This window comes from Megalopta genalis, unplaced genomic scaffold, assembly GCF_051020955.1.
Source record: "Megalopta genalis isolate 19385.01 unplaced genomic scaffold, iyMegGena1_principal scaffold0020, whole genome shotgun sequence".
Classification (NCBI taxonomy): Eukaryota; Metazoa; Arthropoda; class Insecta; order Hymenoptera; family Halictidae; genus Megalopta; species Megalopta genalis.
The window spans coordinates 3390643-3416178 of record NW_027476090.1 but is presented as its reverse complement, the minus strand read 5'-3'; the positions used below and the strand labels follow the sequence as shown (position 1 = coordinate 3416178).

At 39.2% G+C, this 25536-nt stretch overlaps 4 protein-coding genes across 15 annotated transcripts in view; 2 read left to right on the top strand and 2 right to left on the bottom strand.

The window, feature by feature from the left end:
• Positions 1–11509, top strand: part of LOC117227324 (uncharacterized) — a 106987-nt gene extending 95478 nt beyond the window's left edge. For 10 of the 12 annotated variants that reach the window (XM_033482446.2, XM_033482452.2, XM_076527402.1 and 7 more), the window contains 7 exons: positions 472–601; positions 1354–2292; positions 2790–2943; positions 3679–3782; positions 4171–4303; positions 4368–4445; positions 4910–6677. In XM_033482446.2, the coding sequence (XP_033338337.2) occupies positions 472–601; positions 1354–2292; positions 2790–2943; positions 3679–3782; positions 4171–4303; positions 4368–4445; positions 4910–6422 (3051 nt within the window). In that variant the 3' untranslated portion in view covers positions 6423–6677. Of the gene's footprint in view, positions 1–471; positions 602–1353; positions 2293–2789; positions 2944–3678; positions 3783–4170; positions 4304–4367; positions 4446–4909; positions 6678–8135; positions 9165–10374 lie in introns of those variants that run through there. The other 2 variants (XM_033482451.2, XM_033482448.2) reach the window with 2 other exon arrangements.
• Positions 11510–11582: 73 nt separating this feature from the next.
• Positions 11583–17022, bottom strand: LOC117227330 (queuosine 5'-phosphate N-glycosylase/hydrolase). Its single transcript, XM_033482467.2, has 6 exons — positions 16491–17022; positions 16128–16346; positions 13596–13758; positions 12842–12955; positions 12384–12569; positions 11583–12030 (listed from the first exon to the last, which is right to left on the bottom strand). Exons 1-6 carry the CDS (start codon positions 16584–16586, stop codon positions 11792–11794), a joined length of 1017 nt encoding a protein of 338 aa, XP_033338358.2. The 5' UTR covers positions 16587–17022; the 3' UTR covers positions 11583–11791.
• Positions 13752–25522, top strand: LOC117227328 (uncharacterized). The gene is made up of 13 exons (XM_033482460.2): positions 13752–14069; positions 14210–14695; positions 14772–15119; positions 15183–15319; positions 15387–15487; positions 15551–15604; positions 15684–15999; positions 22565–22806; positions 22979–23088; positions 23186–23288; positions 23632–23864; positions 24195–24579; positions 24660–25522. Exons 1-13 carry the CDS (start codon positions 14014–14016, stop codon positions 25179–25181), a joined length of 3093 nt encoding a protein of 1030 aa, XP_033338351.2. The 5' UTR covers positions 13752–14013; the 3' UTR covers positions 25182–25522.
• On the bottom strand, positions 17364–21672 carry cpa (F-actin-capping protein subunit alpha). The gene is made up of 3 exons (XM_033482468.2): positions 21101–21672; positions 20278–20527; positions 17364–20191 (listed from the first exon to the last, which is right to left on the bottom strand). The coding sequence occupies exons 1-3, from the start codon at positions 21296–21298 to the stop codon at positions 19773–19775; spliced, it is 867 nt and encodes a 288-aa protein (XP_033338359.1). The 5' UTR covers positions 21299–21672; the 3' UTR covers positions 17364–19772.
• Positions 25523–25536: the final 14 nt, after the last annotated feature.

Here is a 25536-nt window from a genome sequence, read left to right as displayed (position 1 = left end):
TCCATTTTCTCGAAAACGGAGTCCCGGATAAAGAAATGTTATACCAAATTTTGTTCACCCCCTGCTCGGTTGTACCATGAATTCCGGTCCACCCTATATACAAGTAATAAATTAAAAACAATGCTTACATCGGTAATATCTGATTATCCACTTCGAATTTTGCATTTCTTATAATATATTAAAATTCGACAACCTCGAAAACATAAAAAGTTCCAATTTTCATAAAAATCGTATAAAATTATAAAATACAGCCAACGTTTTTTTTGGAAAAGATACCGCTGGGAACTTCGCGAATAGAATCGTAGGTATGCAGACGATTGAATCAGCTGTGGACTGTGCCGATGAAAACGGAATTAGAACGGCCGTTGCTCGTCGAAACGGTCCCGGGAACAGAAACAACAGAAAACGAGCTTGGCCGGTTCCTGTTTTCAAGATTTTATGAAAGAAAGTCGCGTGTTTCTTTCGTTCCAGATAGAGGAGCGGATCGAGGAGGTGACCACGGTGTACACGTCCGACGAGGATCCTCGAGATAACGATGTCCTGGCCATTAGGAACACTCATCGAGTGCCATTTCCGGAACTCGGGATGGACATTATCGATCGTAAGCGTTTCATTTGTTCGCCGAGCGAATGTACGATTTATTAATCGTCTTTTTTCGAAAACCCATTAATTAAGATCGCCGGATCTTCGATCGTTACGCGGACTTTTTTTATTAACTATTACGATTTTCATACGATGTCCAATAATTGGTAGAACCTGTTTGATGTAAGTAATATTTTTCAACGCGAGCCATACACGGATGGTCATCGAATACGTAACAATCTCCGGATTTACGGGAGTCGATGATGTCGTGATTAGAATTCTAATAACATTAATCACGGTATTCGAGTTTGGAGGAGGAAACAGTAACGTCGTAGGATCGTTAATTGGATAGCGATTAGGATGACTGTATCCTGTTGCTCCAATGCGATTATTACATTAGTGGTAATATAGATTGATGTCGACAGCCAACTGTTCTTACTTTTCACCGAACAAATACTCGCTAGATAAATGATATAAACTTTCGATCAAAGGCCGGTTTATAATTGAAGACTAGAAAATTATACTTTCTATTTCCCATTCCTATAAATTATGTTATAGAAAAGTGTCTTTTGCCAACTAGTAAATTCTTTACAGTAAAACTCCACTTGGTTTCTTTTTCAGGCATTGTTAACTTCATACATTTATCGAATAAAACATACCAAATTTTTCTATTATTTTATTTTGTTTCTCTTTAAATCAAAAATTTAATTCCGGCTCCACTATCCTACAGTTCTGTATTACAGTAAACTAATAAATAATGTAATATTTCAGCTTCCCAGGAGTCCGAGGACAGTCAAGACGAGGTAGACACACCCACGACGCACATGGGTCTGGTATCCCCCATAGAATCATGGGAAGAGAATTGGCTGTTCCAAAAGAAGAGGGTCCAAACCCAAGCGGACCCGGTCGCCATGTTGGTACCGAACCCGAGCGCCGACTACAAGGTCCTGATCGGTGACAAGGACGCGGAGGACACTTCCGATTTGTCCGAGTGTTCCTCGGCGCAGTCCGACGAAGAAATCGAAAAGGAATTAATGGAGGCCATAAACAACGTGGTGCCACGGACTCCCACGGATCTGGTATTCGAAAACGGCTTCGGCAACCACGCGAAGGACGTCGCCAAGATCGAAGAAACGGGAAAGACTGATCCTGAAGCGTTTCTAAATTACAAGGTGAAGAATAGAATCGTTGAACACGAAGTCAAGGAAGCAACGGACGATGTAAAGGCAACCTTGAGAACCGTGGACGAAGCCAAAGAAGTTGAGAAGGAAGTTGGAACTTCAGAGAAAGTCGGGGCGAAACCAGTTCCAGAGTCCGCGAGCGCTGTCGATGATAATCCGAAGATCGGGGTGGAATGTCGATCGGCTACCGAAGAATTCGAGGAAAAAGTGGAGGGAGGTGTTCAGAATTTCAACGATTCGACGAACGGAGCTTCATTGGAACTGGAAGAAATCAAACAGAATGATCCGTCGATTCGCAATGGTTTGGAAGAAAAAGTTCCATGCGTGCGAAAGACGCCCGCGAGCACGCCGGCTTCCGAAGAGGAAGTCAACATGGAGAGCATTGCTAACGTAGAAATGTTCACCATGAAGGAGGAGCATGCCCTGGATTCGATGGAGTGTGCTAAGAAATTGATTGACGTTGACGGGGGCGCTCTGGAAACGTTCGGGGAGGAGGAAAAGTCCGATGAGCAGAGAAACGACTTTCACGGTAATTTCCCTTGATTGCACATCTATTTCGAGGAAATTGACGGATGTTTGCTCTAGTAGGTGGACTAATGCGTTGACCGCTGAACCATCACGAGAAATCTGTGATCACGAAATCAAAGTAATTTCATTAACCCTCCACCGGCAACTTAGCTCTTTTTAAGTATCCAGACTGGTTCCCTCGCCTAAAAAACTTTATCATCAATTGTACATTAATGTAGAAATTTTTTTTCCACAATACAATAAAGAAATCAAGCCCAGACTTAAAAAAGACCCAGGTTGCCGGCCGCGTTAGTAAAAAAATACCTAGCTGGCAGACGATTGATGAGACCAAAACTGCAAAGTTGTGGTTATTATAACCATATGAAAATTAATTTCTAACGGTGGACGCGAAGATCTGTATTAAAATGGATATGATCGTCGAGGCAGTCGCTGTATTAAGCATCTACGATATCATCTGCTAATGGCATGATAAATATATTTTTTAATTGATCGTTGCAGCAGAAGATATTCAACAGGAGAGCGAGTACACCGAGCATTACGACACGGCGACGCAAAGACACTTGGACAGTTTAACAAAAACTGAGATTCCTGTCGCGGAAAATGGGTCGACCGACGTTGAAGCAGATCATCAATTACCAGGGGACGAGTACAGGTAAGCATAATATGATACAATAGAATTTCGTTTATTAGAAGAAAATTTTGGTGAATGCTCGATGCAGTGAACTTCTGCTAAACTCCTATTATCTGAACTATTGTCGAGGGTTACTCCAATTGTGTTCATTTATCTGAACGCGAACTCCGGTTATTTGAACGAAAAATTATAAATGTAGTGGGAATAAACAGTGGACTCCGCATTGGGCTTAATTTCAACGTTTACGTGTAAATATGCTCCAACATTATTGTCAATAAGAGTGACGATAAAATTAACTTGTTCTCTTTACTCAATCTGAAATACTGCCTATAGATCTCTTCAATATTCAGTAGATGTTTTCACACATTGAAATGCTATAAATAACCTTCTTCGTCTCGCTTTTTGTATATATCTGTAATATTTTATCTTTCTCCTTTTGTCAAAATCTTCGACACAATTTCTTCATCGTCTTCTAGTTTTAACGGTAGCAAAAACGCAAGTATATTTCGATCGATTTCAAAAGTTTACTTCACCTTCTCTAGACACACATTTCTGTTTGAAATAGATAGAGAAAGATCCGTCTGAAGAATTGTGCGGCTCAAGTTGCTTCTCGATTGTTTCTCCTATCGGAATGTCTCGAACATTGATCCGCAATGTTCGTTTCGCAACGCGAACAGGGACAGTCCGCCAAATGCCCCAAGGGTTCCTCTTCTTGTGGTTGAGATTTTAATTCCATTTCAACATTTCTCTGTGCAGCAGGTGCCGAGAGGCTGTGGCTCTCGCCAAGGCTAGCTCGGCTTCGAGATTGTTCCTGCGGAACGAGAAGGAGCAAACGCAGCTGGCAACTCCTCCCAGACCAGGTGACCAAAAAATCTAGTTTCTTGTTTTTATAACCAACTTCCATAAATTACTGGACTGTTTCCATCAGTAAACACAATAGTCTTGCAACAAAGCTGTGAGTGTGTTCATCCACCAACTGTAGTCAGAGTATGTGCAGGCAAAAGTAGGAAAATATGCAGATAGAATTACAAAGAAAAACTGCGGAAATGATGGGAAATTCGAACGCAAAAGTGTTCGTCCGCTTACGAGCTAATGAAATTAATGTTATACAAAAGTATCACACTTAAATCAATTTTAGTTTTATCCGCAACGATTGCGAACACTTGTGCGATCGTCTCTACTATGAATATGTACTGTAGTATCTGAATACCGAGCAGTGTAAAAATAGTTTCGTGTTTCTATATAAAGGCACGATAGCCGAACGGGAGCACAAGAAGTGGGAAAATGCTCCGCCAATCGAGAACAACCCTTACAGCCAGGAGAATATCCAGAAGAGGTTGTGGGACAGGCAATACTCGAGAAGACCGTCCGATATTCCTGGGTAAAAGTTTATTAAAATTAACAAAATAAATCATTCTCATTGATACATCGGATACCTTTCGCAGAATCCACGCCGAATTGCCGAAGAGCAACGGGACGGATTTGGAAGTGGTTCTGACACCCCAAGAACCGGACATCAAAAGGTAATTTTCAAACTAAAACGAACACCACATCTGAGCCCTTTTTCGAGGGTTCCTTCCGAGAATCCGGGGTCTATGGAAGCCTCGAAATGATCACAGAGAAGTGAAATATGTCAGAAATTTGGGTGGATAGAAATGTAACTTGCTGAACGACGGTGCTAGGATAAGATCCTTCGCCTCGTGACCAGATCCTTCAGAAAAACTATCCTTATTCTTTAAGATAGCAGTAGGAGCACAGGTTTGCTGCCGTACTTAAACATACATAATTTTCCAATCATGTGACAACTTCGAGTTGTCAACCATCATTCAGAGCTTGTCCGTTGATGGAACTATGCCTTGAGAGGCTAAACTGAACCCCTGACCCTGTCATAGATGAACCGAAAGTGCTTATTAAAAATAAGCTGTCGCCAATAGATACAATTTTAAGAAGTCAGCGCATTTAAAATACGAATGTTTTGCGTGTCCAGGTTCGGCAGGGACTATTACATCAACGACTCGCGGTCGTCGATGAACGAGAAAGGGCGAAGATCGGCCGCATCTACCCTGAGCAGACCCAGCAGCTCGCTGTCCCATGGATCGAGCTCGACGGGGCCCGATCAGGAACAACAGGTGAGTTTCCAGCTCGAAAAGTTCGAGGAGGCTTCGCTGCGCGGCAGCCTTTCTAGATGGACCTATCGCGATCCGTACTCCAGTCCGCACTTCGCGGTCAACCCTCTTCTGCACATGGAACTCGATGATAATAAACCAGATAGCACTGATCGTGCGAGCAGACATACCGCGGAAAGCGATACCACAACCGTAGATTCGATATTATGGGACGCTGATTGCGAAGATCTGGCGGAAAGGAGAATGATAGAGCTAGACAACGCTCTGCGCGTCCACGACGATAACTCCAGCACGGTAATGACGAACTGGAGTCTTGATACAACGGAGAGGGTGGCTTACAATCCACTTTACGTGTTGAATCAGACATCGGCTTCGTCTGTGAACAAGCCGAAGTTGGATCATGACTCGAAGGACTCGGGAATGTATTCTATCGACCCGCTGGAATTGGAAGACGGTAAGAAGCAAGAGGACGGGTATAAAAGGTTGAAGACCGGAGACTGGTCCAATGATCAGATCCTGACTTCTAACGGGAGGAGATATTGGAGCTCCGATCGACAAAAATACCATACTTTCGGAGGGATTAAGAATCCTCAAATGTCCATCTACGAATCCGACGAGTTCGAAGATGAACTCAACGAATCCTTGAACATCGAGGCTGTTAATTTCGCTAGATTAAAGTACCAGACCTTCGGAGGAATCAAAAAAAGCAAGAAGATCGACGGGAAGGGGGTGTCTACCTACAGAAAGATCACATTAAAATCATCCCCGAGAACTCTGAAAACCGCTAAGAGTTCTCAAAGTGATCCTGGCTTGCAGAACGATGGAAACATCGGTCTCAGAATCATTGGACACTCGCACTGGTTAAGAGAGAACTACCCCGAAGACAACTATTCGACGGCGAAGCAATCGCAATCCTCGAGCCGGCCTAAACCGAAATCTCATAGAAATCAGAGTAGCAAGTCTTGCAAGGGACAAGCTCGAACAATTGATTACTCGTCGAATCAGTGTTCCCCCGAGGATGACTGGCAAGACGACGATCCGAATGTTCCGGACAGAACGGTGATGGCTAAATTCCTGAAGGACATTTCCAACAAGGCAAAATCGCGGAATTCCGAGAGTCCTACGTACTTCTTCAACACCTCCAGAAGAAAATTGTTCGACGTCTCCAAGAAGGTCAGGTCGCTAAACGCGCATCGTTTCTCCGACGATAACGAAAGTTTGAAGCTAGAGCCTCCAATCGTGCCGGAAGTTGTCGAAAGGACTTTCGAGAGCCTGCAGGACCTCCGAGTCGCTGGGAGATCGAAGAAACTGAAAAGCTGCGAATCGAGGAGAAAGCCGAAAGTCAGGAGTCTGAGCAGTGTCACTATGTGGTGAACATGGTTGTCGAATGAAACTAATCCGAAAAAATGATCTGTCTCCCGAATCTGTACAGCTTCCACGAGGTTCCTTTTCTAACAGTACGCCAGTGCCATAACGTCAATGATGTTCCTTTTCCCGAAACAATAGGACAGAATCTATATTTTTCTACAAAACCTGCGAACGTAATTGCTCGCGCAGCATGTAAAAGTGTTAGCATAAGAATGTCGGAGAATGTATATTGTAATTTTTAAATATATTGTTACACTATTATGATTCGATCTTACTTAAAAGTGCATGGTACTCTTCTGGTGCAGGCTGTCGGACCTATCGATCGGACTCTCTTAACAAAACGATCCCGATTAAACAGACCGTTAACAATCCCTCTTCCGCCGAGTTCTGTAAATAAAGATTCTGTGGCTGTTTCTTGTAGATGCGCGCACGAGTAATGTCGACGTTCGTGCGAGCGAAACGAATCGATTCCTCACCTGACTTGTATAAACATAGTAGACGTAGATCGTAGACAAAAACAATACGATAAATAACGAGGTCGGGGCGTGGCCGAGCGTTCTGCGCTCTACGCGATCGATCCTGCGCTCGGTAAGTACCGTTTTCATGCGTTCTTTAAATCGATGCACCGGTGACTAACAAACAGCTGGAATACTAACGCGCTTGGGCATGTAACGGTGGAAAATGGACTATCTAGGTGTAAAAAGAGGCTGCCGCCAACTATGTGGCTACAAGGTGTATCAATCTTGCTAACAGATTTCTCGTTTCGGGTTGCTGATGAGAACAGCTTGGGAGACAATGGTTGTACGCATCGGCACTGCGAGAGAGCAATTTTCCTCTCCACGAAAGAGCTACTCTTCCTCTTTTGTTAGAAAGTTGCTTTCTTCTGCAAAACTGCTACTTTTCAACAAGCCATTATTTTCTGTATGAAAAACGTGCTTCTCTGAAAAGAAACTGTTTTCTTCTTCATGGAAGAACAACTTTTTTTTACGAGGCTGCTATCTTCCAAAGAGCTACACTTTTCCCAACAACACGCCAACTTCTCTGCAGAAAGATGAAATCACTTTTCCTTCCTTGCAATACAGCTGTTTTCCAAGAAGCTATTATTTTCTGCATAAAAAACCTACCTCTCTGCACAGAAACTATATTCCTCTGCCTGAAACAACAGATTCTCATCTTTGCCAAACTGCTATTTTTTAACGATCCATTCTTTTTTCTGCGAAACACCTACTTTGTCAAAAACATATTTTTCTTCTATCCGAAGCAGGAATTTTTCCGTTCTGCGAAATCGCTATTTCTGAACGCGTTATTCTCTCTTCTGCGAAAAGAACTACCTGTTTTTGCCAGCAAACTATATCATTCTTCGCCAAAAAGCTACTTTTCTTTCCTGCGAAATACCTGTTTTTCAAGAAGCTATTGTTTTCTGTATGAAAATCCTACTTCCCAGCGAGATATCTATCTTCTCTTCCGCAAGAGAGCAATTTCTTTCCCCGTGGAAGAGTCACCTTTCAACATAATCCTAACCGCTACACCATCAACCTAATCCAGATCCAAACGTTACCAATCCCGCGGAACTCGTAGTTTAAACTGCATGTGGTTTCCCCTCACGGTTGCAAAACTGACTCTCGACTAACAACCGCAAATACCCGTCGGAGAACTATGGAGCTGATCACTGTTGAGTTGCGCGATCTTTAATTCTACCTGAACCGCTTTCTGTTTCAGGAGGACGCGCAGTACAAGGAGACCGAGTACCTCATGAACAAGAGCAACGACGTGAAATCGAAGGTGGCGAAGTGGCAGAGGAACAACAGCCTGGACCACAAGTACCAAACCTCGCGGAACGACGATGACGCGATCGAGATTGAGAGAACCAAAGCAACAAATGGTCAGAAAACCTGGGAGGTTCAGAAGATAGAGGAGATGCTGGAGAACGAGAGAAAGAACAGTAAGAACGAGATCAACGCGAAGTTGAACAACCAGGAGAATTATGAAACAATCGAGACGAAGAAAACGAACTCGGAGGATAATCAGAGGAAGATCAAGAGGATCGATTTGAAAGCGTACGGCTTCGAGAACGAGTTCCGTGCGAACAAGGCCACGAAGACGTCTAGCCCCCGAGTGGTCAACAAACTAGACTTGAAGTCTTTCGGCTACGACGGTGGGATCCGGCGAACTCGGTCCAATATTCATCTGAACATCGCGAGCGACGACTTCAAGCCGAGGCTCGTTAATAAGTCGAACTTGTCGCGTCGCAACGGTTACGGAAACGACGAAGACGTGATACAGGCTCTGGCATCCGGAGACAATAACCTGACCCAGAGCACGGAAGCTCTGAACGAGCTCCGGGACGAACCGTACAACGGCTTCGGATTGAAGTCCGCCAAGTCGGTGCCGAATATCGCCAGATGTTTCTCGAACAATAGCAGCAATCAGGAAGACGAAGAGGTCGAGAGCTACAATCAAAATTCGTACTCGGAGTTGGAAACTATTAAGAACGGGTCTGTCAGGAGTCTGGCCAGCAGTAACAGCTTGGACAAGAGCAACGCGAAGAGCAGCGTGTCCTCCGTCGACGAATCGGAGATCGATACAGATAATTGCTCCGAAAAGGAGCAAAGCCAGTCTGCGACTAATGGGAACAAGATTTCCAGTGATGGAAACGTTGAAAGCAAGGTGTTGCCGCTGCCGTCTGTTAGGAGATTGGCGCAGGCATTTAACAAACAGGCGGAGTCTGCTCCTGCGCCCGTTTCGAAGGTGAGCGATTTTTGAAAGGGCATTTTATTTATTTATCTGTTCATCTAATCAATAATAACAAAAATACTGTGAGAAATGTGTAACGATGTATTGAGAAAGTTACACGCTCCATTTTCTTTATCACGCCCTTTTTAGTAAATTGTAGTAGTTACCTAGCGGACTTCCAAAACTCAGAAATTGGCAAAGAGAATTTCTGTATACATTGTTTAACAGAGAAATTTCATTCGTATAATCAACAACTTCTCTTCAGACTGTTGTTTGAAAATAAATGATTAGCTTTCTCTTAAATACAACAGAGCCACTAAACAGCATTTCAATAAGTTTCCAATAGCTGAAGCATTAACCCTTAGCGGACGACGACTTTTTCGGCAGAGTCAGGTAGCAGGACGAGGTGATTTTTGCAAATATGTCGAGTGTCTTATATGGTACAATAAAGTGATCTTACATATAAATTATCTTACAAAAACGTTATACTTCGTTAGTTTATCTATATTCACACTTTTATGAATATAATTTTACACAAATTATGATTTGTAGTTTCGTTCGGTGTGATAGTTTATAAAACATTGACCAAGATGCATTCTTGGTTTATCTGAACATGTATCACAGAAATAGGTCGTCTCGTGTCTTCCCTCTGGTTTGTTTCGACTGGAACAAACTTTGCAATCTTTCTTTGTGCCAGTAACAATGACATGCAGTTTTCCGTTTAGACGAATTTCGTCAGAGTTGGCCATCGAACTTGTAGATCTATCTCGTGGTTGACGAAAATCTCCTCGCAATTTGTTGATCAAAATTTTGCGAAAGTTCAAACGTGTAACTGGCTGTTCGTTTCTCTGCCTTTTTACATGTTTGTAGAGAATGTACGGATCGATTAAACAAATTTCCAGTCCACGGAAAAATAATTTGCGCCACCACTTCAGGGACTTTCTCATAAAACAGTACGTTGAATAATGTTAGAGATAATAAAATCTAACATAAACACCGACTGTCGCCTCTCGCTCGCCATTCGTCCTGCCGCGCGAAACGCCGTGACGACCGAGAGTCGCCTCTCGTCCGCAAAGGGTTAATTTAATTGAATAGAATGATTAAATCTTTCAAGATCACTGCTCCTACCGTATCTATCTCTGCCACAACCATGCCCCTTTTCTTTACCGCACTCCTTAGGCAAAGTAGAAGGAATAAACCCTTGAAACAGGTTTTCGCTTTGCAGGTAAATAAAACGACCACCGTGAACAAGGACAGATCATCGACGCCAGAAATACAAATAGTGGAAACTCCGAGGCAGATGCACAGTTTGACGGCCAGATCCCTTTCGAAACAATTTCGAGAGGGCCTGCGGCATATTCCCAACAAAGTGACCTCCCCTCCGGCTAGTCATGTGACCATGGAACAGACCAACATACCAGAAAATCAAACGGAAGTGGTCCCGGCGAAGTGTGAAACCGTGACCAGCGACACGAAAGTCATTTTGCCGGGAAAGCTGAAGTCGAACATCATATTCTGGGAACAGATGCAGAAGAAGAGTTGAATTGCTCGCGAGTCCAGCAAAGTGTATCCGTAGACGTGTCAGGAATCGTAATTAATTCGTAAACGCTCTACTGATGAAATGGATAAGCCGAGGGAATTAAATTAAGAAGACGCGGAAGAAATCCAGTCGAGGATCTGGATGGATTCGCATATTTTCTTTGATGTTTTATAGACAACCCGCGAGAAGCTTTTGAAAGCGTATAACACGGATTGGCACGCTTGTTGCGAACGCAAGCGTGTGCAACACCGTTCGAGACGGAGTCAGTTAACTATGCGAAACAATGCCACGATCGATGGATTAGTTTCCCTAGTGTGACAACAAAGGTAAAAATCATTTCGCGTCTGTAACGCGGTGACGTTCGTGCCAAATGATACCCGCTCGCGATTAGCCAAAGAAGATATGACAAGATTTCTGCATTGTAAAGCTGAAATTCACAGTCGAAATTCTGTCCACACTCTATTTCTCTCTTCTCTTTTGATCGACTTGTATATGAAAATTGTTGATGTATATAAAAGAAAAATATGAATAATACATGTTTCGACGTCTCCAAGTGAATTTATATAAATCTCTACTAGCAAGAATTTATATAAATCATTTCGAAGGACAACTTGTAAAGGGACTATAATGTATTCCTGTATATTATTTATTATTTATTAATATCGAAATCTATGTGTATATAACGTGTTATTTTTCGGTGAACAGGGACAGTCCTTTAATCGAATATCAAAATTTTTAACGATTTCTGTGTTGCCTGTACACTAATCCTGTACTATATCGATATTATATATAAATATATTGTTTATTATTAAAAACACAACAGACTCTCGTCGTATTATGCTGTGCTTACAATATTTCCCCACAGGAGTCAGGACCAAGGAACATTCGAAGAATTTGTAAAATTATCGAGTTTTATTCGAACATTTCGGAATACATCGCTAGATCGTATTGCGTTTGAGTATTGTTCAACCATAAAAATATATCTTCTCCTAGGCTTAAAGACGTGAGTATACTGTAAACGTGTAAGCTTATGAAAAATCATCATCCGTGCATCGATATAGATCGCAGTCGATTGAGCTGTCTTTACAGGAACACAAGAATCTCAGTAGTATATGCACCTGGTTTTGTGGAACGGTATATGTTCCACCTCGATAGCGTGTTCTCGCCTATAGTCCCATAAAAAGTGGTCTATCAATATCGCGTTAACATCGGACTTTTTCATTTCTAGATTAGGGTAACGCTCGATCAAAGCTCTAATTTCGTCCTTCACCCTCTCGATAGCCTCTATTGAGCAACCACGAATCTCTATTTCATCGTCTCCGCCATTTTCTAATTCTACATCTGAAAATACATATATTTGTACCTTATACCATCTAGCTAGGTGGTTCTTATTAATTATTATTACTTATACATAGATTTTCACATTGTTATCACTAGAACCGGCGAAAAATTTAGTCAGTATGTCAGGAGTGTGTTAGGTTCGAGTTCGGATCATATTAACACAAATTAAGACTATTCAAGTCTGAATTGAAACTAGGACCGATTCAACCTCTAATTGGAACAGGATTAAGTGTGAATACTGTGGATTAAATCATGATTGTCTGGCAGTGCATCGATTCACACTTCCGAAGGAACTTGGACGACTATAATCGTTACCATAATAAAGACGATAAACGGCATCGTGAACAACTTACCACACTGCAACCTGCTCATTAGCGGGTTGCTGTAACGTATCGCACCAAAGTACACAAGAATCTGAGGAATTCGATAATCGGCAAACATCGTGATGTAATCTATATCATGGAACTCGCCCATCCCCGTGCCTTTGAAGCAAGCCCAAATGTCACCCACCAGTATTTGAGCTCTTTTATAAAAGCTAACTAGAAAATATCAATTTGTCAGTTAGCTTCTTATTAGAAAAAAAGAGTCATGAATTCATATTAAACCCAACACAGGTCGCTACAGACACCTTTGCCACAGTTCATGCCTAATTAGCAGTTGCTACCTTCAGAATTTTAAAATCAAACACCATTTGAATTCAAGTTCAAGGGATAATATCAATGGGGATTTGAACCTTTGTCGCATGAAAAATTTCTGGGCGTCTGTGAAACGTGTGTCGCAAATTTCAATACAACCTGTTCATTGTACGTACCTCGGTGACCCTCATAATCCGCCTCATCCTGATAAGACTCAAACTCGTTCACAACGAGTTTCATCAACTGTTCGGCTGAACACGAACACGATTTGACACATTCCGTAAAAGTACCTACAATCGAATTAAACTTTGTCACCAGGTTGAACTAATACACAGTGTTCCTGGCATAAAGAACCATCGGACGTACATTCTACTCAATGCAATCATGAAAAAATGTTTACACCGAGCAAAATGCACCCCTAAAACATAGCTCTTTGCTTTGGAAACACCCAGTGTGTTAACATTAACGACTAGTGAATTGAGCTTGTTAATTAGCCCCCCAAAAAGCAGGCTCAAACACATATTTACAAAGCGTTTTATTATCCAGTGTATAACTTTACAGTCTGAATCACAGCTATCCCAAAAAGATTTTAATTAGACCCTCCTTTTATAGTGTATATTTGTAGAAAATTGTTCACTGATTTTGCAAAGATCGGTAAAGTTCTGCACTAGATTCTCGTGGCTTAAGGGAGTATATACCCTTGTCAAATTCACAAACAATTGAACATTTTGATACTTATTATGAGAAAATTATTAAAACGAAAAATATAGAAGGCAAAATAACTGTATCAGTTTGAATCATTTTAGATAAATCAAATTACCCAGTAATTTCTGTTACATCTTTAAAGAAGATCTTTCTTTCATGTTAATCAAGGTATGTATCCCCTTAAATTATGTAGAACGATTACAGGAAACGACTTCGAGCCTATACCTTGGTATTTTGCTAATAAAATCTTTCCAGCATCTCTCAATGACTTTAATCTTTCATCCAAAAGCGGTATACAACCAGTTTGATTATCGCCCCGAAATATTTGCTCGGCCTCGGACCTTGTTATGCGAGAATAATACTTGGGGTCGATTATAGGTATCCCCTCCTGTTCGAAGCAAATTAAAAAATAAAACGTAATATACCCACGTAGAGCTCATGAAATATTGGATTGTGAAGCAAGATATACACGTGGAAACTGATCTATTGATTAGAAACATAAGGTTTGTAAACAAAAGAGAATAGACTATGAACGAAAGTTGAATGAAATTGTATGAAATCTTAATGTAACCATTATGCAAAATAATATCGTGAATGTTATTAATGTTTATAAATACGAGAGCACTCTTCTCTCATCAATAAAATGAAATCAGAATGCAAGAAATATATAAATGAGATAATTGGTCTCAAAAAACCCACGTGAGTACTCCAATAATTAATTTAATTTAATTTAATTTAATTCATTATTACACCTATCTTGTTTGACATATGTATATGTATATTATTTTTATATGTTATACATCTATTTTATTTTTAAGTAATTTTTATGCTTAAATTAGAGGATTAGACAAGCTAGCAGAATCGATTCCTAAGCCGAAAGGAGCAATACCAAATTTCGGTTTGCCAAAATGGAAAGTAATGCCATTAGAATCAAAGATACCCATGGTCCCTGGACCAGAAGGAGCATACAATTTCACCCGTCGTAAACTTGGAAAAGAATTATGGATCCCTGCGCCTGCTGCAGACTTTAACTTAAGTGATCCATATTGCTATGAGATGGAACTAACTTATGATTCGCTTCATGATAAACACTTAGTCCCATACTTCTCTAGACCACGTAATATTAGACACCTAATAAAAGCCGGACTTGTTACAAAGAGTTTGGATGCTATGTGTTCCTTGCGTGATTATAATATGTATAGAAAGTACTTGCGAAAAATACACTGTGATAATATAAAAAGGGAGTTGAAGAGAAGATCCAAATGGGATACAGAGGAGAAAGCTATTCTGTATGCACAAAAACAAGCACAGAATGAAGAGAAAAGGTAATATACCAGAAACGTACATTGTATAATGTGTAAATGCATATTACTTAAATACAGTATTGTTCAATTTTATCAGATTAAGGAAAAGAGAAAAATTACTGGAAATAATGCGAACGAGTATCAAAAGACGCGAACAAGCACGGAAATTGAAACTTCAAAAACAAAAAGAGGAACAACAGAAAATAGAAGAAAGATTAATAGCTTTGAAGTTAAAAAAGCAAGAAGATAGACAGTTGCAATTTCTCAAGAGCAAAGCAAAAGCTGAACTAATTCAGCAGAAACAAAAAGCAGCAATAGAACATGAAAGGCATAAAATAATTAGTGTTCTGGTAGGATGGACCAAAAAAGAACGTGTACGTAAAAAAACTAGAGAAATGAGACTGGTCCAAGAAAGAGAGGAGAAACGCCAGAAAGTGGAGAAAAAGTACATATTGGAATAACACAAGAAATCGGTATTTAATTATTAATATTTATTACTGTATTTAAGGTGGCAAGAGAGACAAGAATTTCAAAAGAAACAAATGGAGAAGGAACAACTTTTGCTGCAATGTATAGAGGATCAACGTAGAAAATTCATAGAAGCATACAATGAGAAAATAGAGAACGAAACGAGAAGGATGCAAAGTATATATTACATAGTAAATATACATTAATAGATGTACATTAATATACATGAATACTGTATTTGCAGAACTTCTGAAAAATATTAAAATTTACATGAAATGTTATTTTGCAAGACATTATGGTGGCAGAGAACGCATTTGCTGTGTAGAAGATACTGATGATGATGAGGTACAGACATATACACATATTTAGTTGTTATTCATTCTATTAATATCATAAATTATATTGCAGGATCGTACTGTGACATCACCTATGACTCTAGGTGGCATGAAAAGAGATAAGAACGTAAAGTCTATAATTCCTCCTACCAAAGTGATAAAGTGAGGAAACAAATATGCATAACCAGATAACAATTTTATTTCAGGCAGCAAAATATCCAGATAAAGATGTTACTAAAAAAGGAAAAGTGGAAGCAAAGAAGAAGACAAAGACAAAGAAGAAGAAGGAGGAGGTGGAGGGTGAGAAGAAAAAGAAGAAAAAGAAGAAACCTACTAGTATTAAAGAAGGTGGTAAAAAGAAAGCAAGAAGAAAGAAAAAGAAAAAACAAAAGAAAGAAGTAGGTGAGGAGGAAAAGATTGAATCAATAGGAACAAGAGAATCTGAATCTACTATGAAAACAGATACATCTGAAACAACATTAAGTTCTGCTCCCTCAGAGAAATGTAGATGTCAAGCTATTAGGGAACACATGAAAATATCTTAAACATACTAATCTTAAAATGAACAAATGTAAAGTATTCCATTTTCTTCAGCAAAAAAGATATTTTAATTTAGATTACATTAAAATTATAGAAATGCATTGACTCACATCTATGGCCCTTTTAATAGCAGTACACAATGCAAAATATCCGCTCTGACCATTAACAGTCCACCATTTTGGAGAGTCTTTTTCGCTCCAAAAGGAGTAATTCAATGTGTCCAGAACAAATATCCAATCGACAGCTCTTGGATCATCCATAGAAGGATGGAACTCATATTGAGAAAAATTATTCACAGTTATTTTGTTGTTCTTAAGTCCTTCTAGAATCTGTAAAGAAAATTCATTATTTAAACTAATCTTTAAAAAGTATGGACATTTTTCATGATCTTTTTAACTGACAAAAACGTAATATAAATTTGTTGACATACGTTAAACATAATTTGTTTATATAGATAATAAAAAATTATTCACCGTGCAGGCAAGGTTTTTGATGCCTTCATCTTCGATAAAAACATTCTTTGACATCCTCGCTATCAGCTTCGCTGATTCCCTCGGCATAAGAGTCATCGTTAAGAAATGATCACAGCTCTTTTTACCAGTAATTACGAATTAATATCAGAACAATTTTTAACCGGGTCTACCTTCTGTGATAATCGACGCACTACTCGGAGTACATCGTCCCGCAATCAAGCAAGTGATCACATGACAATGTCACGTGACCAGTGATCCGTGGCACATTAGCAACGGCCTCATTGTAAACAAATATGGCTGTGAATGTCAAAATTCGTGGGATCGGATTTTCGATTATCTTTCAATTATACGCATAGATTTTCGACTTGACATGACAGGAATGATATTTCAGAATCTCGTAACGCATCGAACTAAGGTAAGCATTTTCATTTTGAAGCCACATATTTGGCGCTGCAAGTACCGTTCGCGCACGGTAGCACATGTATACCCTAACGTTAATTTATTGCACAATAACGAAAAAATAAACTTAATGACATAAATTGCAAAGAAATAGTTAGAAAATAATATGGAGTGAGTACGCTTTTCTTCTATCTTACTTTTTACGCTGAAATGAATCATCTTCCATGACAACGTAAAGATTTCTATAGGCTCTCCATTATTGTCTGTTTACATTATGCAAATTACAAAAATAAAGATTAACACATTTTTTTAAGTCTTTCTTTTTTGTTACCTTAATTGTTCTGCAAGCGTATTACCTACATTCATTAATATGTATATGTCTTAGGTAATAAAAGATAAAATTTTTTTAAGGGTTTTAATCTATTACTTTCCTACGCTGAATCGTGTAGTTTTTAAAAGTTGACGAACAAAATATAAAGTGTCGTGTCACTTTATTTAATCAATCATAACATTTAATAATACATAATTTAACTGATAAATGTATTCTGGTTTAAGTTTTTACATAAGGACATGCGTTTCTTATTTTACGATACACTCGATTGTAGGTAATACCTAATTTTATTATCATAGGCAACTATTCTTCTGTAAAGTTTGATAAGATTCGAAACTTCAACGCTTCATTTGTAATTTACATACGTAACACAAATTACAATGTGGAAATAATATGCACGTTCATATTTACATATAAAATTTCATTATTGCAATATTTAGTATACTAATTTTTTTTTTCTTTGTATCGTATCCCTGCATCTCTTTTAATTCTTTATTTTCACAACTAATAAAACGATTTTTTTAGTCTTATATATTTAAATTGTGCATATAGTCTGCTCCAAAGATTTTTCTCCAAAAGTTATCAAATGGTATGGTTAAATAAAATATTTTGAATTACGATGTAACTTACAAAATATGAATAATATTACAAACATGTTTCGAATCCTAAAGTCTGAGAAGTCAAATGGTAGTGTGCTTCGTCACATTCATTCATTCAAATAACATATGTACATAATACCCCCTCAACATAAAGTGAACAGATTAAGGCTCCAGCAGGCTATAGGCTACATTCTACAATGTACAATGCATTATGTACTTTGTTAGTTTCCGTTTTCGCGTACATGTCTGGTTGTGTAATGTGTGGTAAGCGATAGCACCAAAAGATTCTTCTTTTTCTTTTTCAACATCATTACTCGATACAAATGACCCATACAACTACAATATGATTAACACAGAAATTAAGTTGCAATGATTAACATTTATTTTATTCAATATTATTAAACTTTGCAACGTATCTGCCATAATAGACATACTTATCGTAAAACAATACATCTTAACAAAAATGTATAAATTTATACTTTATGAAATATAAAGTTAGACAAAAATAGTAGGCCTTGCCCACCAATATTTGTTCAGAATTAAGTTTTCCCTTTGTATACTTTGTGTACTGAATGGTATGAACACGTAATGGTATTCTGTACCGGATTGTGAGTTGAAGATAGACATACCTATTCTGTTTGATATTACATATTTTGACATCACCTGTGGCCCCAGCATGCTATTATATTTGTACATAGCACGAAACCAGTATGGTAATATTCGTTCAAAGATGTACAAGATGTGTTATTGTGCTTTTTAAGTGTTACAAGGCTTATGTGTTAGAAGAGATTGTATTATTGTGCATCTAACGAATTGAAATTTTAATCCCCCATTGATTCAAGTATTTTAACTCGATGATTTCATTAGGCTGACCGAACATGCACATGTTAGACAGCTATTTTCTTTCCACTGTGCAACATCTTTTATTATGCTATACCTTGACTGTAAACACCACGATATCGATGTAATTTAAAAAAGGTATTGAACCTTTTTTTCTTTAGTATAAAGCTTCAACTTCGAGCTATGATGTAGTAAATTGCATAGTACAGAAATTACGGAGCAAAATAATGCATTCATCCAAATGATCAAGAAGACAATAATCCGCATAAGTAATTATAATGAATAAATTCAATAAATGCAACTCACCAGAAGGGCTTCTGTTAATTATTGCACGAGATCAAGGAAATATAAAGTAGCTATTTTGTATCTGTGTGTGTGTGTGTGTTCAATGCTAACAAAATAGATTACTATCTAATCGATAAACTTTGAATGAATCCATTAATTGCATTAATAAATTCCAATATTCCACTCCCAAGTTTCAGATTCATATTTGATTTTTGCTAATAATTACAGATTTAACGTGGTTTGATTGACTAAATATAATTCTAATTAAAATGCTTACCAAAAGTAAGACCAAGGATCCCCGTTACCCCAAATTTGTATATTATTAAGTATTATTAATTTTACAAACGAATGTAACACGGATCCATTGATTGAAGATAAACGGGTAAATCAACATTTTAAATGCAGAAAGAAGCATATCAAACCTACTATGTGTGTGAAATCAGTTATGGCAAAACATTTGCTGAAAAAATTCATTTAAAAAAAGATACGAAGTAGTAAATGTACGTTTTGAGCAATTAGAAGTCGTTAATACAGAACTTAATGAATAAAGAAAATAGTATAGAGCAATACTCTTCCCTTTTTCTGTTAAGCAGCATATGACTGTAAAGATGTTATTTTTTTATTGCTTGAGATCTTGCAATAAGATACAGTATGGGGTCCAGAGGAACCTTGAGTGGCATGCATGAGTTCCAGTCAAACACCTTTAACCAAACATTATTATAGCATTGTTACATTTGCTCCCATGCACATCACACCTCCAGACTTCACCCATGCAGCAAAATGCGCTTTTTAATTATTTCTCTTAATATTATATAAAAAAATCTATTTCTATTGACTTTTAAGCTCTTTGCCAATACTGTACGATACAATTTTGTTCCAGTCAATTTTCGTTCGCATAACGGGTAACTGCCTTCGCAAGGCCTTGAAGGTTGTGTCAGACATTGTTTGGTAGTTTTCCGAAATCGCAGTCTGATAGTCATTTTCTGATTCCTCGACAAGACGTATTAACTCCTTCGCTGTCTGCTTTTCGTTAGAAATTGGTAAGCTTTCTTTTACTTCTTTGCTACTGACCAGCTGTACATTTCCATCTTCATAGTAATGTACTTGTACTTTAAGGCTACCTCTTAATTCTGCATTTCCTGAACTTGGACTAAAACTTACAGTCCATACAGAACGCCAACGACCGTTCCAAAAATTTTTAGGTTGAAATTGATGATCTTCTATGCAAGCTGTTAGTGTAATGTTACCTGTGCAGAAGGAAACATCATCAATATATTTTTAGTTCTCAATTAAAGTAGAAGTATAAATTCTACATTAGAGAAGATAATAATACCTCCTTGACTTTTTCCAAAAATTGAACATGCACCATGTCTATAGTGGCTTTGAGTGTAAGTTGTTATTTCATCCTGAAGAGCTGACCTCCACGGTTCGGCTACAGGATCTGGTTCATAAGGTTCATAATCTTGCGCCTCCTTCCTAAGATGATCGTATTTAAAACTCTGCTTACTACGAGCATCGTAAAACCTTTGTGCACCTAGATCATTGTGTTCTGTTATAAGTGCGGGATACTCGCTGCCTTCAATCTGAAGTCAAGCAAAGAAGAACTTTGTGAATATAATGCAAGATTCTTACGTGATCGTGTAACATTTGCTCGCAGAATATTCTTGTAATAGTTCGGTGTCTAACCTTAACTGGGAAAAACTGACTCAACTGCGAGGTGCACTCTGCTTCAAAGTAACAAAACGAAGCAATAACAAAATCGCGAGAAAATAAATTAAAAATCGATTTTGAATATTTTCTGTGAAAAAACCACCAGGAAGTGTAACTAAAATTAACCCTACAGCGCCATACGATTTCGATCGAAATATCACGACAATTTTCACGGTGGAACTTCCTCATACCAAATTGACGATACTTTAAGTAAACAATCACACCAACCAGATGAACATTATCGCGCTCCAATTTCACTATAAAGTCAACGTCACCTGTCGAAATCTCGGACGCGTGTCGCCCCATTAGGAACTGTACTGGACGTTGAAATTTGATCCCGCGCGTTCCTGAGATACCCTGATCTACGATTACCACAAATACGGGACAACACCGCGGATACTATCATAAAAAATCGTAGAAGATCGCCAGAGAGGTCGATGATGTACCTTAACAGGCGTGAGCTGATCCTTGTTGTATTGAGCAAATGCCCCGGACGCACCCTCCTTCAACAGGTTGTCGTTGTTCAACAAGACCCTCACATCATTGAAAACCTCGTTGAATTCGCCCGGTGGCGAGTGTAGTATAAAGTCCGAAACTATTCGTACTTTTTCTTGATCAGGAATCACATCTCCGTCCGCCGCCATCTTACCTTTCCACTAGCACGCACACTCCGCGATGTCAAACCAAGGTTAGTGCAGTGCAGGTTGTACCGGCGTATCGAAGCACTGCCCCATATACCCGGTGACGCATCACAAACGGGACACGTAATCCATGATTGACTCTAGAAATCACAGTTTCCTTGTTTCCGTCCTTAAAACAATTTCTGTTCTATGAACCTTCGTGTACAACAGATATATTTTCTAGCAACTTCTTATCGCACATATCTTTCGTAGATGCCTCGTAATTGCTCGCGAGATTGCAATTACATACTTCATGCACGATAATTTATAAATTGCACATGACAATTGTTGCATGAGTTAGAGAAACGAATACATACATAGACTTTGTAGAATATTTGCATCACGTGGAAAGGTACGTGTAGCTTTGTATTGTGTTTACTATAAATAATTATAGATGGTGCTTACAATGGCCAATATTGGTGCTTACAATACCAAAATGAGTACTTCATAATTTATTCGGTTTTGTTTTATTTATTTTAGAAAAATTACGAGAAATGACATTCTGATAGAAGGAGGGATAAAAGAATAAACTGTAGATAGTTTCTGAGGAGAATTATCATCGTCCAAGATAATCACTGTGTTCAACGAACCTTGGCGAGCATAACCCTCGAATAGCATTCGTGGTCTCTCGTGCTCGTTCTCAGCCAGGCGTGGTTCTGGTGTTTGCCGATATCGCGTTTTATCAGGATATTTCTGTCCGTCCGTGTAAAGTACCGACCGTACGGGGGAATCATGCTTTCCATTACATTGGAAGTTCGCCGCCGGGTATCTTGGTTAGCCCGCCAAAATTTGAACCGCTCTCGAAACGAAAAAGAAATGGGGTTCGAGTTCGAGGTGTAATCGTACCGCGCATTCGCGCCCGAGATACGTGGACTACCATATATGGCAATCTAACCGTTCATTCAACTCGAAATCTGAAATATTTTAAATCCACATGTACGCGGACTGAAAGTTCAATGGCAGAACTTTGACAAATTATGAGAGTGATTGTAAAATCAAGCAATCATTATTGATTTTACCGAGCTGACCGTGCAATTCAATTTCGCAGTAACATCTCGCGAAAATAGTAGGAATTTGAATACATGGCGGACGATCCAAATCGAGACATTTTGCCCGTGAAGGACGGTTCCTTCGCGGATACTTCCAGAAGTAGCATAGGTCTGTACAATAACGTTCGTTAAATCATTTCAATTTCAATGTTGAAGATTCGATTTAGTGATGAAATAATTGTAGACCCCAGGGAACGGCACTCGGTTTATAAGCTCGACCGTTACGTGCTGGAGGACAAGTATTTGCGTCTGCTCGACGAGGTGACCAGTTTGAAGAAACTGTCAAATTGTCAAGAGGACAAGATCAAACGGTTGGCGACAAAGTTGATGAGAGTGATCGCCAATCCAAGGGCAACACCGGGATGTTTGAATACTTTCGACGATAAGAATAGAATAATCTGTCTTGAACTAGAAAATACTAAGGTACTTGAGTACCATTTCATCGTTAAAAATATCATTATCCGGAACAATTATTCTCAAATAGCAATAACAAAAAAGTCATTAGATGATTTATTCGCTGTAGCTAGTTTGTAGATCTACGGTAGATTGCTCGGAAAAATCAAATAAAATGGGCGTCTCCTGATCGATGTTTTAGCTAAAAGATAAAATCGCAGTGCTGAGGAATCAACTGTTGAGTCATACGATACGCAGTAGGACGTCGTCAAGAAGCCGTAATCCCCAAACGAGGCCGTCGTCCGCGCGCACGTAAGTGCATAGCATTGTGTTACAAGCGATCCGAGACAATCTATGATTCACAGAGCGCGAATCATGATAGATCACTGAGTCGTGATCCTTGTTTTAGAACGAGTCAAAGCGACAGCAGCCGCACCAAGATACCCTCCTGTCATTGCATCGTCCAAACAGCTAATGATGACGACGTTAACGAAGCGCGAAATAAATTCCAGGTTCCATGATCAATCTAGTTGTGTTAGGTGTACAAAAAGAGGTTATAGTATAACATGACCCACTCGTCGTAAGAAACTAAAATTTTGAGAAAATATGGAACCCTGCATTTAAAATTTCGATTGAGGATCCTTGTTAGTTCGAGATATTAAAAAAAGGATCACTTTAAATTCATCACATTCAAACTAAGCACTCTCATCATAGAAATCTTTTTGTACACCTGGTAATTACCTCGTGAGTAATATTGAAGGAAATAGACACAAATAAATTATTGAAATAGCTTTTCCCCTAAAAAAATTCAGAAGTTACGCGTATAAGTGTTAAGCGTTTCAACTTCTCGAACAGGAACTGGAGATTGAAAAGAAAGAGATGGCGAATCGCATAGAGGAGCTGGAGAAAGAGCTCTCGTGCCGTACCGTCTGCAACCAGAGGGAGAAAGTAGCGGAGAATGTCGAGTACATTAGATGCTGGCGGCAAATGAAGCAGATGAACGATAAACTAATAGCCGTCGAGCACACGAACGAGTCGTTGAACGCGCAAACCAACGATCTGAGGAGGATGCTTCAGGAGGCGACAAAGTATGCTCAACGTCTCCCACGATATTCACGAGTACAGCTTCCAGGGTCCCGTTGTAATAGACATCTTTTGCTTGCCCCCAATGACACCACTTTTTCTGCGCTTTGTAATTTATCGTAAGATTTCTGATGAAACAAGCATCCACTTCATTAAATAAATATCAATAGTAGTTGATTATCAGATATGTAGCTTATAAAACAATCTGTTAAGTCAATCCTAACAAATTAAGTTGTGTTGTTTTTTGATGCTAACTTTAAGTGAATAATAGCTTTGAGTTATAGGACTTATGAACTGAGCTAGCATATACGAAATTATTGTAACAACGCAATTAGGAACAGCGAGGAGACAACGGCAGCACTCCTGGAAGAACGGAAGCGGTCAACCGAGTTAGACGAGGAAGTGTTGAAGGTGAAGAACTGCGAGCTTGCCCTGCGAGAGAAGGATGAGCAGATAAGGGACCTAATGAACGAGATAAAGATACTGCAGCAGCACAACAACGAATTGATCGCATTGAGTTCGAAGAACGGCGAGGTCGAGCTCGAGAACGCAGAACTGAAGAAAAAGATCAGCGAGCAACGGCAGGATCAAGAAAGTTTGCGGTCAGCCTATAATAGCGAGCAGGCTAACATTATAGCTCTGCAGGCCTCGAACACGCAGCTGCTTGCGAAGCTTGAGGAACTTCAAAAGACTATAGACAGTTTAACGGTACAGTTAATGGTCAGTTATAGTTTTTTTTTTTTTTAATTAATAGGCAGTGGGGAGTCATAAGGTTTGAATCAGAATAAAATATGTTTCAGTCCTTCCAAAGCCAAACGGAGAAGCAGGAAACACTGAGAGCGACGTCGATACCAGCGGAGCAGGCAGATAACATGATTTCGTCAGCGCTTGATAGAGAACCGCAAAAAATCTCTTCCACCCAGATAGCACTGTGCACTAAGTGTTGCGAACTGACCGAAGATGTACAACTCCAGGAAAAAATCTACGTGGGTGTAAAGCACCCTATTGCCCAATCTGCAGATAAACACGTGCAAACAGAATACGTCGTTCAAATAGTCACCACGGATAAAACAGAGCAAGCGACATCGACGATGAATACCGTGAAAGAAACAGTGGAGAACGATATCGAAAGAAATCCATTGACTCCGGAGAAAATGCTGGAGTTACTGGAACAAGCTCAAATCCCTATACCCACGGATGCGTCAAGATTTGGTCACAAGGAGATGGCCAACAATGTTAATTGCAACGACATCCTGGACCTGAATAGGCACAGGCAAGTTGTCTCCCTTGAAAAGCTGCTCTTCGGCGACACTAGCTGCTGACAAATGCTATCAGCCGTTTTTAAATTCTTTGTTATGAACTTTGACTGTGGTGTCTTTTCTCCCAAAGGTGTAGTAGAAAGTAGGAGCTTCCAGATTCGTATCTAAGAGATTTTAGTATGCCAACGTGAGAGATAGAATAAGATTATATTTCATAAGATTTAGAATAATTAGGCTACGTAATAAAACGCTGTCGTGCCTGAAGTTAATTTAGGTAAGGATTCGTTTTACTTAACGTTTCCTTGTCAATGTTTTACAAGTACATGTGTGTTAGCGTTACTTTGCGTTGTAATACATTGCAATATCACCAATAACAATAGCAGAAACTGCAAAGTTGTCTAAGACTTATTGTCTACAT

What these genes read in the sequence shown, in the direction of transcription:
- LOC117227328 (XM_033482460.2), top strand. Translation starts at nt 14,014, where the DNA reads ATGAAATCAGAATGCAAGAAATATATAAATGAGATAATTGGTCTCAAA. An exon ending in GCACAGAATGAAGAGAAAAG is followed by an intron (nt 14,696 to 14,771) that starts GTAATATACCAG and finishes CAATTTTATCAG; the next exon opens with ATTAAGGAAAAGAGAAAAAT. An exon ending in TTGAACTAGAAAATACTAAG is followed by an intron (nt 22,807 to 22,978) that starts GTACTTGAGTAC and finishes TCGATGTTTTAG; the next exon opens with CTAAAAGATAAAATCGCAGT.
- LOC117227330 (XM_033482467.2), bottom strand. Translation starts at nt 16,586, where the DNA reads ATGACTCTTATGCCGAGGGAATCAGCGAAGCTGATAGCGAGGATGTCA. An exon ending in TCAAAAACCTTGCCTGCACG is followed by an intron (nt 16,347 to 16,490) that starts GTGAATAATTTT and finishes TTTTCTTTACAG; the next exon opens with ATTCTAGAAGGACTTAAGAA. An exon ending in CTATTAAAAGGGCCATAGAT is followed by an intron (nt 13,759 to 16,127) that starts GTGAGTCAATGC and finishes TGCTTCGAACAG; the next exon opens with GAGGGGATACCTATAATCGA.
- cpa (XM_033482468.2), bottom strand. Translation starts at nt 21,298, where the DNA reads ATGGCGGCGGACGGAGATGTGATTCCTGATCAAGAAAAAGTACGAATA. An exon ending in ATCAGCTCACGCCTGTTAAG is followed by an intron (nt 20,528 to 21,100) that starts GTACATCATCGA and finishes GCTTGACTTCAG; the next exon opens with ATTGAAGGCAGCGAGTATCC. An exon ending in TTTTGGAAAAAGTCAAGGAG is followed by an intron (nt 20,192 to 20,277) that starts GTATTATTATCT and finishes CCTTCTGCACAG; the next exon opens with GTAACATTACACTAACAGCT.